Source organism: Rhamphochromis sp. 'chilingali', assembly GCF_963969265.1.
Source record: "Rhamphochromis sp. 'chilingali' genome assembly, chromosome: 2".
In the NCBI taxonomy this organism is placed as follows: Eukaryota; Metazoa; Chordata; class Actinopteri; order Cichliformes; family Cichlidae; genus Rhamphochromis; species Rhamphochromis sp. 'chilingali'.
Genome location: NC_137930.1, coordinates 43,890,353 through 43,905,605, shown reverse-complemented (window position 1 = coordinate 43,905,605; position 15,253 = coordinate 43,890,353). Strand labels below are relative to the sequence as shown.

Here is a 15,253-nt window from a genome sequence, read left to right as displayed (position 1 = left end):
CATATCTTCTACACGTTTCATTACAGTTACACTGATGTGTTTACTCTGAAGACATATTGGTAAACGCTTAATGCCAGTTTATAAAAACAGCTTTTCTGAAATTTTCAAGAGCTGGAAAAGCAGAGGAATTGTTCTGTAACATCTGTTTTATGACAGGGACCTTTGCAAGTGCATCCAGAAAGCGTTGACAGCACTTCTTTTGTTCCACATTGTGTCATGTTACACCCTTATTCCAAAAGAGATTACATTTATTTATTTATTTTTCACCTCAAAATTTTACACATAATAGCCCATAATGATGAAGTGAAAATTTTTTGTGTGAAATTCCTGCAAATTTATTAAAAACAAAAATATGATATGTTCTATATATTTTCTGAATACAGGGTGGGCCATTTATATGGATACACCGTAATAAAATGGGAATGCTTGGTGATATTAAATTCCTGTTTGTGGCACATTAGTATATTCGAGGGGGCAAACTCCTCAAGATGGGTGGTGACCATGGTGGCCATTTAGACGTCGGCGATCTTGGATACAACTTTTGTATTTTCAATAGGAAGAGGGCCATGTGACACATCAAACTTATTATTGTCGCAAGTAATGTAATTGTCGCGCTGACCTAGTAGGTCTGTGTGGCTGTTACTCCTCTCTTCCTCCTCCTGCTCACTACCTGCTCTGTGCTGCTGCTTGCGCGTGGCCGCTAATTAGACCTTGTGCAATCTACAACTAAGCGCGGCCTGGTGCGAGCTGCTCCGCCAGGTGAGCTGAATTAGAGCAATCAAGGGCTGGCGTGCCTAGTAGACCTTAAAATGCATGCAGCAGTCATTTGACCTGGGTGCAACATACTGAGAGGACAGCAAACAAAGCACAATCCACTTTCCACTGTGAGGAAGACTTTGAACTAGATGGGTTATCGGTTTTTCACCTATCCATCTACCTACCTACCTACCTACCTACCTATCCATCTACCTATCCATCTATCTACCTATCAGCTATCTAACTAGCTGGTCAAAATAAAGTGAGTGAAATTCAAAGTCTGGTCTTTTTCAAGTGTGGGCACCTCACAGACAGAGAACACTTGACAGTAATGTTAAGTAATGTCACAAGAAAAACAATGGTGTGCTTGGTTTCACCGTAACTTTATTCTTTCATGAGTTATTTACAAGTTTCTGACCACTTATAAAATGTGTTCAATGTGCTGCCCATTGTGTTGGATTGTCAATGCAACCCTCTTCTCCCACTCTTCACACACTGATAGCAACACCGCAGGAGAAATGCCAGCACAGGCATCCAGCATCCATTGTTTCAGGTGCTGCACATCTCGTATCTTCACACCATAGACAATTGCCTTCAGATGACCCCAAAGATAAAAGTCTAAGTTCGGGAGACCTTGGGGGCCATTCAACTGGCCCACGACGACCAATCCACTTTCCAGGAAACTGTTCATCTAGGAATGCTCGGACCTGGCACCCATAATGTGGTGGTGCACCATCTTGCTGGGAAAACTCAGGGAACGTGCCAGCTTCAGTGCATAAAGAGAGAAACACATCATCATGTAGCAATTTCAAATATCCAGTGGCCTTGAGGTTTCCATTGATGAAGAATGGACCCACTATCGTTGTACCCCATATACCACACCAAACCATCACTTTTGTTGTTCCAACAGTCTTGGAGGGATCCATCCAATGTGGGTTAGTGTCAGACCAATAGCGGTGGTTTTGTTTGTTAACTTCACCATTCACGTTCATGAGTTATTTACAGGTTTCTCTTTGTTCACAACCATTGACATGTCGAAGAGGTTAACACGTGAGGAGCGGATCGAAATTGTGTTGATATCTGGTGAACGCAGTAACCGGGTCATTGCAGCAGATTTCAATGCAAGACACCCTACGAGACCACCCATCTCCCATGCTACAGTTAGCAAACTGCTTGCTAAGTTTTGTGAAACTGGTTCAGTGTTGGATTTGCCAAAATGTGGATGCAAGAAAACTGTCACTAATGAAGAAACATCAGTGGCTGTCCTAGCTTCATTCAGCAAGAGCCCACAGCGTGGCACTAGCCGCATGTCACTGGAGAGTGGCATTAGTCCAACATCCCTTCGGCAGATATTAGCTACTCACAAATGGCACCCTTACAAACTCCAGCTACTGTAAGGGTGCCATTTGTGAGTAGCTAATATCTGCCGAAGGGATGTTGGACTAATGCCACTCTCCAGTGACATGCGGCTAGTGCCACGCTGTGGGCTCTTGCTGAATGAAGCTAGGACAGCCACTGATGTTTCTTCATTAGTGACAGTTTTCTTGCATCCACATTTTGGCAAATCCAACACTGAACCAGTTTCACAAAACTTAGCAAGCAGTTTGCTAACTGTAGCATGGGAGATGGGTGGTCTCGTAGGGTGTCTTGCATTGAAATCTGCTGCAATGACCCGGTTACTGCGTTCACCAGATATCAACACAATTTCGATCCGCTCCTCACGTGTTAACCTCTTCGACATGTCAATGGTTGTGAACAAAGAGAAACCTGTAAATAACTCATGAACGTGAATGGTGAAGTTAACAAACAAAACCACCGCTATTGGTCTGACACTAACCCACATTGGATGGATCCCTCCAAGACTGTTGGAACAACAAAAGTGATGGTTTGGTGTGGTATATGGGGTACAACGATAGTGGGCTCTTTGGGGTCATCTGAAGGCAATTGTCTATGGTGTGAAGATACGAGATGTGCAGCACCTGAAACTACAGATACTGGATGCCTGTGCTGGCATTTCTCCTGCGGTGTTGCTATCAGTGTGTGAAGAGTGGGAGAATAGGGTTGCATTGACAATCCAACACAATGGGCAGCACATTGAACACATTTTATAAGTGGTCAGAAAATTGTAAATAACTCATGAAAGAATAAAGTTACGTTGAAACCAAGCACACCATTGTTTTTCTTGTGACATTACTTAACATTACATTACTTGTGACAATAATAAGTTTGATGTGTCACATGGCCCTCTGCCTATTGAAAAAACAAAAGTTGTATCCAAGATGGCCGACGTCTAAATGGCCATCATGGTCACCACCCATCTTGAGGAGTTTGCCCCCTCACATATACTAATGTGCCACAAACAGGACTTTAATATCACCAACCATTCCCATTTTATTATGGTGTATCCATATAAATGGCCCACCCTGTACAGTGCACACATGAAGGCTAAAAATATAGACAACATTTTTAAACTTTAGATGGGCTATTCTGGTACATTTACATTTGGTGTATGGCATAATTTTCTTTTACATTTTCTGAAGACAGGTAATCTAAGTGTGATGTCATTCTTCTACAGCCATTGCATTGTGAAGTCAGCATTTATTTTATAACGTGTTAAAGCCAAGAAAATGTCTTTTGCTTGTTTGAGTAACTAAGTGGAATGTGTTACTTTGTTATCTGCAAAAAAGACTATGAGTGCCCAAAATTCAGTCCAGCATGAATTCATGTATTTACTTTTATATTCAAATGATTATCACAAATGTATAAGTCAGATTTGCCATGTTGATTCTGACTTGTTTGTGTACGTTTTGAAGTTATCATACTGCTTATATCTTTCCCATAAAGCATTTCAATGTGTGTGTATGTATCTGTATGTTCAGGTGGGAGGTCACACCATGCTGCCTATCCGCTGGATGCCCCCAGAGAGCATCATGTACAGAAAATTCACCACAGAAAGCGATGTGTGGAGCTTTGGCGTTATTCTGTGGGAGATCTTCACTTATGGAAAACAGCCATGGTTCCAGCTCGCCAATAATGAGGTAAACTATTATTTCAACACTGTCATTTGCTGAGGACATGATGTAATTACCAGGAACAAAACATTTGAACATTTTACTCAAATTAGCTTTTTCCCCTAGGGACCCAATTTATTAGTCCAGCTTTGTGAAAAAAAATAGAGGTGCATATATCACTGTAACTTAATGAGCAGAACTAATAGCCACTCTCATTTTACCTAACTTCTCCAAAAACTTATGAATTTCCACAAAATAATGTTGTAGGGTCTTTAACTTACATTGTAAAGCACCTTGAAGCAATTCTTGCTGTGCTTTTGTGCTATATAAATAAATTTCAGTTGGACTGAATCTGTCTTTTGGTGGTGTAATTTTCTTGGAATGCTCAGTTGGTGCCCTGTCTCTGACATCCCCTGTTATATGGAACTGGGCCTTCAATTTAGAGATGCTACTAGGACTCACTCCAGATACTTCTGCCACTTGGTTTTGCAGAACATCAGCTTATGGTTGCCCTATGGCACGAGTCCTAGCTAATTTAGTCAAACATGGCAAGTTCAGAACAGACACCAACTGACCACTGTAGCAGGGTCCAAACTCACAGGTATCCTTAATCAGATAACTGATTGTCAGTACCTTGGGTACCAGAAGCTCAAAAGAATTGTCAACAGCAATTGACAATAAGCTGTTTGTTGTTGTTTAGAGTCTAAGCTGTGTTTAATTACTACAATGTCAAGTGCTTGATGTAGTTTACAAGATACTGTAACCACTCCCTTTTGGATATAACAAATAAAACCAAACACCCTCAACTTAGACCAGAAAGTTACAGAGATACTCCAGGGGACTGAGACTTCTCTGCTGGATTACCACATCAACGGACTCTATCTCACCCAGAGAGGAGACACTGGGGCAGTGAGAGAGAGAGCACAAGTGGGACAAGTATGAAGGTATCTAGATTAGGCTAGCCACTAGCCTAAAGAGGCCATTCTGGCCAATGTTCACTCATTAAACAACAAAATTGATCCAGTATATCTTACACACAGTGCAAGATGTGCTTTTATTTTCATGGAATCCTGGACTACATCCTGGACTCTTCCATTCAGCTAGATCAGGTAACAATCTATCATGCCAACCAAGTCTTAATGGAAGGAGGAAGGACTTGTGGCAGGGCAGTGTTGATGTTTACATCAGCAGCGTTTGGTACTGAAATCTACTGCTGTGCACAAACACTGTTCTCCACTGTCGGAGTTTGTTATCATTAAGTGCCAACCAGTCTACCTAGCAAGGGAATTTACATCGATTGACCTTATTGCTGTTTGCATCCCTCCCACCACTAACGCCACAGCTAGGACCGTGGAAGATAACTACTGGATGCTGAGTACACCAAGTCAGGCTCTCTGATCACATCACCATCATTCTGAGACCTGCATACAGACCCAGAGTGAGGGCCTTCAGACCAACACAAAATCAGATGTGTGTAGCCAGAGGGGGCCTCCTCTGCTCTGAAGGATTGCTTCAGCACTACAAACTGGTACATCTGACCGGTGATCAGCATCGCGGAGCACGACGTCCGAACGGCATTGAGGAGAGTGAACACAAGGACAAGAAACAGGGTAACTATGTGAGAATGCTGTTTGTTTATTACAGTTCAGCGTTTAACACAATAGTGCCCTGCAGACTGTTCACAAAGTTCAGGGATCTGGGACTCAATAGCCGTCTGTGTGCTTGGGTGTTAGACTTCCCCACTGGCAGAACTCAGGTGGTGAGGGTGGGCAGATGTGTCTCTAACAGCATCACCATCAACACAGGAGCACCACAGGGATGTGTCCACCCACGGCTCCAACACCATTGTGAAGTTTGCTGACGACACAGTGGTGTTGGGCGCCATCTCCAACAACGATGAGACGGCCTATATGGATGAAGTGAAGAATCTGGCATCGTGGTGCCAGGAAAACCACCTCCAGCTGAACGTTGGCAAGACCAAGGAGCTGGTGGTGGACTTCAGAAGGAGTCAGCACAGAGACTACAAGCCCATTATCATCAATGGAGCTCCAGTGGAGAGGGTGCAGTCCTTCAAGTATCTCAGTCTCCACATCTCCTCAGACCTGACATGTCTGCCCACATTCAGGTCCAGACCAAAAAGGCTAGGCAGCGCCTGTATCACCTACGACAACTGAGGAAGTTCAGGGTCTCTCCAAAGATCCTCAGGATTTTCTATACAGGCGCTGTGGAGAGCATCCTCACACAGAACATGACATCGTGGTTTGGGAACAGCTGTGTGAAGGACCAAAAAGCTCTCCAGAGAGTGATCCGTACAGCAGAACGCTGCTGCAGGATTGCTCTCCCCCCGCTTCAGGACACCTACACCAGGAGATGCCGGACTAGAGCAACGCAGATACTGAAGGACCCGTCCCATCCAGGCAACAAACTGTTCCAACTTCTGCAATCTGGTAGAAGGTTCCGCATCTTCCGGGCAAGGACAGAGAGACTCAAGAGGAGCTTCTATCCCCAAGCCATCCGGGCCCTAACTATGCATGTGACAAATAAAAAACCTTGAACCTTGATCATCAAACAATCACCCACCTAAAACAGACATTAAGGAATACGCTGACGCTGTTGCAGCATACATTGCAAAATGCACTGATAATGTCACTCACTGCAAAACTGTTACTGTCCATGCTCACCAGAAGCCATCGCTCACAGGACAGGTTCATAGGCCCCCCAAGGCAGCCTTTAGGGCCGGTGACACTACAGGACTTGCAACAGCTATAGAAAACCTACCCTGTGGTATCAGGAAAACAAAATGACAGTACAGTAAGAAAATATCTGGTCCTTTCACAGTAACAACAGAGGTCTTTCTGCAGGGTCTTTCTGGTGTGGAATCCAATCCTCAGTGGACACTTGAGTGCCCATTGAGGTCATTACTGGCGTAACAAGGGAAGAGTCTGTTGATGATCTACAGATGACGACACAATTATTAGCCCCCCTATTAAAAATTAGGTCAAAATTATTACCCCAATCATGCTAAAAGTAGGTTGTGTATCCTTGTTGTAAGGTTTCATACATGTTTTCTGAGCAATCCCAGGCTATTTTTGTTGGACCTTAGTCTTCAGGTCACCCCGTGGGTTTCCAGTGGAATTTAAGTCAGAGTTTGAAGCAATAACCCAGACCCAGTTTTGCTTCAAAATCTTCACATATCCTTATTTCTTTCTTATGATGCAGATGACACAAACAAGTACAATCACTGGCTTTAACAATGTTCAGATTTTCCTCATACTCCTGGCATTAACAGGAAAACTCAGTAGATGTACTGCTTGGTTTCATTTGTAAGAAGGGTATTTAAAAGAAGTCTTCCTAAGGTTCAAACATTTTAACATTATTGTTAAAAGGCTGTTTTGTTTTCTAAAACTGTACTCTACAGGATAATATGTACCTGGATTATTTGTATGATGTAGTCATTATATACTGTGTGCATCACTTGTTGCCTGTCAGTGTAATGACACTCCACAATACAGCCATAGCCCCGGCCAGTGCATTGCACAACTGATGCAAGTCTGGTTGCGTAGCAGTCCTTTCTTAAACAAGACAGTAAAGTATCTCTGCTCAACTACTGGTCTCTGTGTCTTTACAGGTAATCGAGTGTATTACTCAAGGCAGAGTACTGGAGCGCCCAAGACTCTGTCCTAAGGAAATCTACGATATTATGCTTGGCTGCTGGCAGAGGGAACCGCAACAACGTCTCAACATTAAGGACATCCAGAAGATGCTGTTTACTTTGATGAAAGCCACACCAGTCTATCTGGACATACTGGGATAATAATAGCCCCAAGGAGACACTAATGGAATATATTCAAAGCACTGAATTGCCCCCGAACAGAAGTGATCTGTCTGCATACTCTGTGGATTAGGGGCTGAAAATACCCTGTTTTCATCTGCCAGATATTTGAGGACTGCAACTAACACATTGTATATTATGTTTATTTAACTGGACCAAAATGATCTGAATTGCATCAGTACCTAATAATCTGGAACCTGCAAATTCTATACCCATTTTGTTTTTTCAAATGGAATTGTAACTAAAAAGACTTAAGTATACAGTATATATTGCAACGATGTGGAGTGATTATGCTGATTGTTCTGATGTGGTATAGTTAAGGTGTCACATCATAATAATGTGGGTTTCACCCTGTTTTGATCATAGCAGCACTAGTTCTAATCAACTGTTAATAAACCCTGACCTGGACTGGTAGTTTACTGGTAGTAATCCTGCCCAGGATTATATTGATCTCAGTTGGTTTCACAAACCTTAAGTAACCTTCTAGTCTTCCTTTGGCTTATCTTCGCCAGGTCTTCATTTGTGAAATGTGAAAAGTCAGAAGGATTAATTTATTCTCTTTTTAATTATTTAAATTTTTATCTGTGCCCAAGCTGGTCAATTTCCCAAAATCTTTCTCATACCTTGGGTTGCAATGGTAGCCATCTTTAATCTAAAGTAATGATGGTGACTATAAAGTTTCAAAGTACTAGCATTTCTGTTTTCTGTTTTTAACTTTTGGCTACCCCAGAAACCAATGGCAGAGCCAAAATATTTTCAGGGGTGGCCAGGCTGAAAGGCTGAGGTTGAGCACAGAAAATTCACTTTCTTTTTAGAGCCCTTTCCATCCCCCCTTTTTCAGAGAAACAGCATTCACTAGATGTAATTCAGTTTCGTGGATCAGCACATGGATCCCTAAAACGTTTTGCTGTTGGTTGTTTATGTTACACTGTGGCCACAATTTGGCTCTGCCTCTGCCTGAAACCACCAACAGTCTTGTGACTTGTGACACAGTTGTTCTGACGCAGGTATTTGGGGAATAGACCACAGTTATTGAGCATTTACAAAGACCAGATAGTTGTATCTTAATGTCAAGGAAATGTGTAGTTTGTGTGACCATGTGCAGATTATATTTCTTGACTTTTCTTTCTGTTCATGTATAAATTAAGGAAGGAGGTGAAAAAATAGAACAATGCACATAAATCAAATATTTCATGTACAGCAGCTGCTACACATGACTGCTGTTCTTAAGTGCTAGTTCAGTGGCAGCTTGCAACACAGTTTTTATCTGAAACATCATTGTTACAACACTTTTAAGTCCTGAGCTCATGATAGCTCACTGAGCTGCTTAGCTTTACAAGACCCTGACCATACCTTCCAATCCTGAGCCTGGAAGCATGGCCTGAGTGACTGTCTGCCACTATAGAAATGGACCTAAGTGCCTCCTACTTCTTTCTGAACACTAGGAACCAGGAAAGTAGTCTTTCAAAATAATAGCACTTTTACATTTTGTTTACCTGCCTAATGGCCACTAGCTGTAAACTCTTGTTTTTCTTATTACCTAGTTTCATAAGTATCTACTGTATTTAAAAAAATTAAATTTAAAGCAAAAAAAAAAAAAAATTAAAAGCCAAACTACCCAACGTGAAATTGAAATTACATTACATATACACTAACCAGTCAATTTATTAGGTATACCTGTTAAACTGGTCATTAGCATAAGTATTAAATCAGCCAATCACATGACAGCAACCCAGTATATTTAGACATATTTAGACATTGTTGTTGACCATAACTATGATCACAGTATACCCATCTTTTGGGGTGTGGTGAGACCACAGCTTCACGTTGTGGATGTAGAACCAAAAAAACTGTACTAACTGTGTCAGCATGGATCAGAATCTCTGAGAAATGTTTGGGGTACCTTGTTGATTTTATGGCGCAAAGAATTATGGCAGTTTTGAAATTAGAAACTGGCCCAACTCACTATTAGCAAGGTGTGCTACTAGACCGTTTACAAATAACCTTTTGCCATTTTCCAAAGCTAAAAAAAATGAATGAACTGATATATGTGTGAACTGAAAGGATAATACTTGAGACACTAGGATGTATATACTGTAAATCTGTCTGTCTTAAGATATTTATTTTGTTTTCCTATGTTGGATTATTTTCTTGTTTCTCAATATGTTATTATATGATTAATTTAAATCTAATAGATCTTTTGATTTGCTTTCCAGTTGTAATTTACTGTCACGAGTTGCATTTATCTCATTAGAGACTGGCTAAAAAAAATCTAGATTTAAGAAATGTCAATTTGTTTTGTGTCATTTTATACTATGCATCCATCGATTCATCCATATTCTTCCTCTTATCCAATTCAGGGTTGTGAGGCATTTCATATAATTGAAATAAATTAATAAAAAATAATAAGTCAGGAAAACCGATTAAAACTACAAAGTTACAAATGCTAAAAAGTCAATGTTTTATTGCCCTCTTCAAGAACTGTTCAAGGATCAAATGCATTCTTTAATTTAAAAGAAATAGTTTGTCATTCATCGACCACAGTCAAAAAATGACAACACTTTCATCAGTGTGTCTAATGATGTGTCGTGCACCTAGTCTCTACACTGTATTTGAGATTTTAACTGTTTTGTCCATACTGGCCTAAAGAATTTAAAATCTAGTCTCACAAGGAATTCAGTGCATAAAGTTGTTAACTTCATATGCTCTTGGGTCAATGAGTGAGTACTGGGTTTAGCATTGCCTTACTGACTCTATACCTCAGTTTTCAGCGAGCATCATGAGATGCAGGAATCGGTATTTTTCTTTATGTTACTTGAATCAACAAAGGGCAGCAGCATGCTGTCCATTAGCTTGATACATGAAACCCCTCCTAAGCCATTAGAAGAGTCATCTGAAGAGCAAAATGAAAAGCCTTTAATTAATTATTTATTGATATTTGAATGTATCATCAGTCTACAGTGAAAGACAGACTTCATTTATTCCGTCCCTTATTGTTAAATGAGACAGATTTACAATACTGTGAGTCACTGTCATCCTATTCTGTGCGTGATGTTTGAGTGTCACGTAGTTGGTGTTGGTTTTTATAAGATTTTGTTTCCCAAAAGTGTATTTATTCTAAAGCAGTTCATCTAAAATAACTGAACATATACCTGGGATTTGCATTGATATATAGGTATATTGTATAAACATTAAGCAGGTGCATCACCTGCATTGCCTGGGTAGTATGAAGAAATCTGATTCTGTATCTTTTCTAAATTTAGATTAGAGCTGTGTAATTAAAGATATGTGCATTTCTAAACTGCAATCCTAATGCTAGGATAAAACATGATCAAAGTTATCTTACAGTAGACTTGCTTACCAAGTATCATCCATAATGTGAACTCTTGTTTCTAAGCTATTCATTTCATTTGAGCAAATTGATTATATTTGCATTAGTGTCAGTGCTTTAAATTGTGTCTTTCTCTCACTATGAGTGTTTGCTTACTCCAAGTCCTCCAGGAAGTCAGTATTACTTAGTGAATTACAGAATTAAATTTTGTTTCATTTGTTTTCTACACACAAAAGAAAATCCAGATTTTAGAGAAATTTCAACACATTTCTAGAAAAAGTCGGTTGCACAGAACTCTAAACATAAAATCAAAGAAGTTAACTCTTTCAACATGAAACACAGCACCCTCAAAACTGATTCTTTCCAACTAAACAACACAAACAGCTATTATACGATTAAGAGAGAATAAAAAACACTGATTGGATCAATTCAAAACCTACCATCAGAGGTGTTTGACTATGTCTTGGCTTGGCTTGGCCATGGTACATACTTTTTTTTGTTTTGGAAAAGTATACATGTTTATTTTTATTTTGTCCTTAGATACCATTTACAGTTATCTAGTGCATTATAACCTTTGTAATGGAAATAAATGAGAAACAAAACAAAGCAAATCAGTGCACAGATTTTTAGAAAAAACGTAACAAACAAAACATTTATTTGTTACCACAATACAAAGTTTTCAGATGAACTGACAAAAATAAAAGAATGCCTTCTTCCTCCTAGGCTTTTTTCTTACCTTTCCTCTTCCTTTGTGTTTTGGTTGCTTCATCTTCTCCCTATCACTTGAAGCTGATGCTATCCTCTGATACAGGATTGTTCTTCCGGTTGAGTGGTTCAAAGGAGGAGCATGAGCGAGATGAATTAATAGTCAGAGTGTACTTTGAGGCCATGTTTCTAGAACAAAATGTGTTTGTGTTCAGAGATTTGCAAAACTGTGATTTAGATTTGAGTGAGAGCAATGGAACTCTTCCTAGCAGCTTGGAGTTATGATGATGATACAAAAACTTTATATTTTTACAATTTTGTACATAGTTCCACTTTTTGTTTGTAAGAAATGGGCAAAAGATCATTCATCTCAATTTTATTTTTATGCTCAAGCCAAAATTAGGGACCCAACAAGCCATGTTAGAAGAAACTGAAGAACAGAACCATATTCAATTCAGTTCAGTTCAATTTTATTTATATAGCTCCAAATCAGAACAACACTCATCTCAGGGTGCTTCATACTGTAAGGTAAAGACCCTACAATAATATGGAGAAAACCTTTACAATCAAACAACATCCTTGGTAACACTGGGAAGAAAAAACTATCTTTTAACAGGAAGAAACCTCCAGCAGAACCAGGCTCAGGGAGGGGCAGCTATGAGTGGTTAACCTTATCCTGTTTTCTCAAGAGACTTTCCTAAATGCTGCAAGCATGCTATTTTGATACATGCAAGCTTCCTGGAGGACACAATTGGCTAGCAAAATACATCAAATTGTATTACAAAACAGAAATCACCAGATAAATGTTTCCTGTATGATCAAGCCTTAAGCTTTCACAGACTGACAATCTTGGTTGTTTCTAATGATATTTGGGTTAAATTAAATCTTTCTCTCTGTTTGCTCTTTGTATTCTTCTTTTTCGTCTATTGTGTTCTCATTTATTCTCTTCCCCTTTCCCACTGTCACTTCACCATACAAAGTTTCTAAGCTGAATATGTAAGAAACATCATTACTCTATTAAGAATCCATGTCTTTTCTAATTGTTGTATATCCATCTCAACACATATGTATGTGAATCATTTGACTTATAAAACTTGTATAACATCTTTCTGAAAAGCTTAGACGTGGTGATTTTTTAAGGTGGCTCTGTGTATCATTCTGACTCTCAATTCTCATTAAAACTGACTTCAATGATCTTTGCGTTCACTTATTTTTTAACCAGAAAAAAGGGGAAATAAGTGACTCATACTCATTATGTAACATCAATTCCCTACTTCAAAATTATATTATTCCCCAGACATTTATATACATATCTGGAAACTGTGGCTCAGTTTCTCAAAGCTCTGAACACAAACTGTGTTAATTGGTTTGTTTTAATTGTTAATTGGTTCATCAAAACTCTCCATCTTGCGAAATGAAAATGCAGCACTCAAAACCATAGCATAGCTTGAGTAGTAAAAATGACTGTTCTGATGGCTGAGTTTTGTTTGTGTGTGTGTGTGTGTGTGTGTGTGTGTGTGTGTGTGTGTGTGTGTGTGTGTGTGTGTGTGTGTGTGTGTGTGTGTGTGTGTGTGTGAGCTTCAACCTTAAGAGTTTTGTGTGTATCTGGAGGAATCCAGGAAGATAAGAAGTGTGTCAAACTGAGAGCTGGTTCCACATAAGAGAGGTCTGAAAGCTGAAGGCTCTGCCTCCCATTCTACTTTTAAATAACCTAAAAATCACAAGTAAGCCTGCAGTCTGAGAGAGAAGTAATCTATTGGGGTGATACAGTACTATGAGGTCTGATTAGTCTGTGCTTTGGGGCGTAGCCAGGCAAGCTTAAAGAATTATAAATAAATACATGTACATATGAACATACCCTGTACATATGGAAAACTGTCCCTCGGTCCTCATTGGTCAACTCACCATTTTTTATGTCTCTCTCTCTCTCTCTCTCTCTCTCCTTCTTTCTCTCTCCTTTTCTCTCTTTACTCTGTTGTGTGTGTGTTCTGGTTTTGGTGCAGAAGTGGGACTTTCGGGGTTCCTGGCCTAATCACTCACCTGCTTCTGATTACCTCTTTGTACCTTCTTCCTACCTGTCCAGATGCTCTACGGGCTAAGGAATGCCAATTCTTCTGCATCTTAACCATGGGGACAAAGGACCTCAGGCCTCAGCTAGAGACTTTTCACAGGCGTAACTTAAAAGTCCTCCAAGCATTATTGCCTTCCAACTGGAGAATTCCCTGCTACAGAATGGTCAGCTATGTTTGGATTGAAAGACATTCGCCAAATAGTTTAAAAACTGTGGACAGCCATACTAGAGTCTCTGATTTTTATTGGAGATTATGTATCGGAATTTCAGGAGCGGGACCACGCCTCCAAACACGCTCCTTCCAGTTGTCATCTGTATAGGTTCCCCCAGTTCTGCAAGCTGTTCATTCTAGTTTACGTGCCCCACCCTCCCTTCCTCCCTCCTTGTTCTCAGTTCTTTAACTTCTTCATTTCTGTTTAGTGCACGGGGATCTGCCAGGCCCGGGAGCCATTGCCAGTCCCCTTCGATGCCTTCCCCAAACAGCAGCTCAATTCATGTCAAAGCATTTACTTTTACCTACTAAAACGCTGTCAAACCTAAAATGAGGACGTGGGCCCAGCTAGTGAATTAGCACACTAAACTTTGACTTGGAACTCCACGTGAATCCAATTTGTGTCCATACCTTGACAGAATGATCCGATGGACCCAGCCGGCTCGGGTCAAGTGAGTTGCGCCCTTGCAAACCAACAAGAACAGCTGGGCTGGCATGAAGAAATGCTGCAGCACATCTCAGGAGAAATGAACACAATCACCCTTCACTTGGGTGAAGTGAAAGGTATGATGCAAACACATGTAACTGAATTTCTGGTTAACCTACCTGTTCGTCACAGCCCCGCACCACCTGTTGTTCTGCAGCCATCGCCGCCACCCAATTTTCTGAAAAGGCCTTTACCTACGCCTGAGTTAGTTAGAGAAAGATGGTGAGTTAGAGAAACATGGGGGTTTTCCATACCAAAAGTTGTGCCCACCAATAACGATGGGGTTATTGGCGGGCAAAGTCTCTAGTGTTTCATGTTTGCTGGAAACATGCCAAGACTCATGCTTCTAGCTAAAATCTCAGTCAGCGGTCAAACGTACTTCCTCAAAGCTTTAATTGATTCCGGAGTCAAATAGTATTGATCACTCTCTTGCTGCTCATTCATATTTATCTCCCGTTCCGCTTCCTGAACCTTTCTCCCTGTCTGCTGGACACAACACATAGAACTCAGGCCATAACTCAGACTAATTTCCTTGACATCATTACTGGAGTAAGTCACTGCCAAACTGCCAAGCACTGGGTCCATCTATGGGTCTTTTGGTTGGGACTTGTTCTTTGTAGAAAAGAAAGATAAATCGCTCCATCCTTGACTTTCATGGCCTAAATAAAGTCATGGTAAAATATCCACTTTCCCTACTCTAATTCCTCCAAGGTGCTACTATGTTCACAAAAACTGGACCTCCATAATACCTACCATTTCGTTAGGATAAAGGAAGGAGATGAAAGAAAACACATTTATGTAACTTTGAATATCTGGTTATGCCCTTCAGTCTAACAAGCACTCCAGCAG

The 15,253-nt window shown here is 40.4% G+C and overlaps 1 protein-coding gene across 2 annotated transcripts in view; it reads left to right on the top strand.

Annotated features, from left to right (window-relative positions):
• ntrk3a (neurotrophic tyrosine kinase, receptor, type 3a) overlaps window positions 1-12,810 on the top strand; it is an 86,877-nt gene extending 74,067 nt beyond the window's left edge. Inside the window, exons 18-19 of one of the 2 annotated variants that reach the window (XM_080874209.1) lie at window positions 3,636-3,794; window positions 7,396-12,810. In XM_080874209.1, the coding sequence (XP_080730335.1) occupies window positions 3,636-3,794; window positions 7,396-7,581 (345 nt within the window). In that variant the 3' untranslated portion in view covers window positions 7,582-12,810. Of the gene's footprint in view, window positions 1-3,635; window positions 3,795-5,109; window positions 5,367-7,395 lie in introns of those variants that run through there. The other variant, XM_080874210.1, reaches the window with a different exon arrangement.
• Window positions 12,811-15,253: the final 2,443 nt, after the last annotated feature.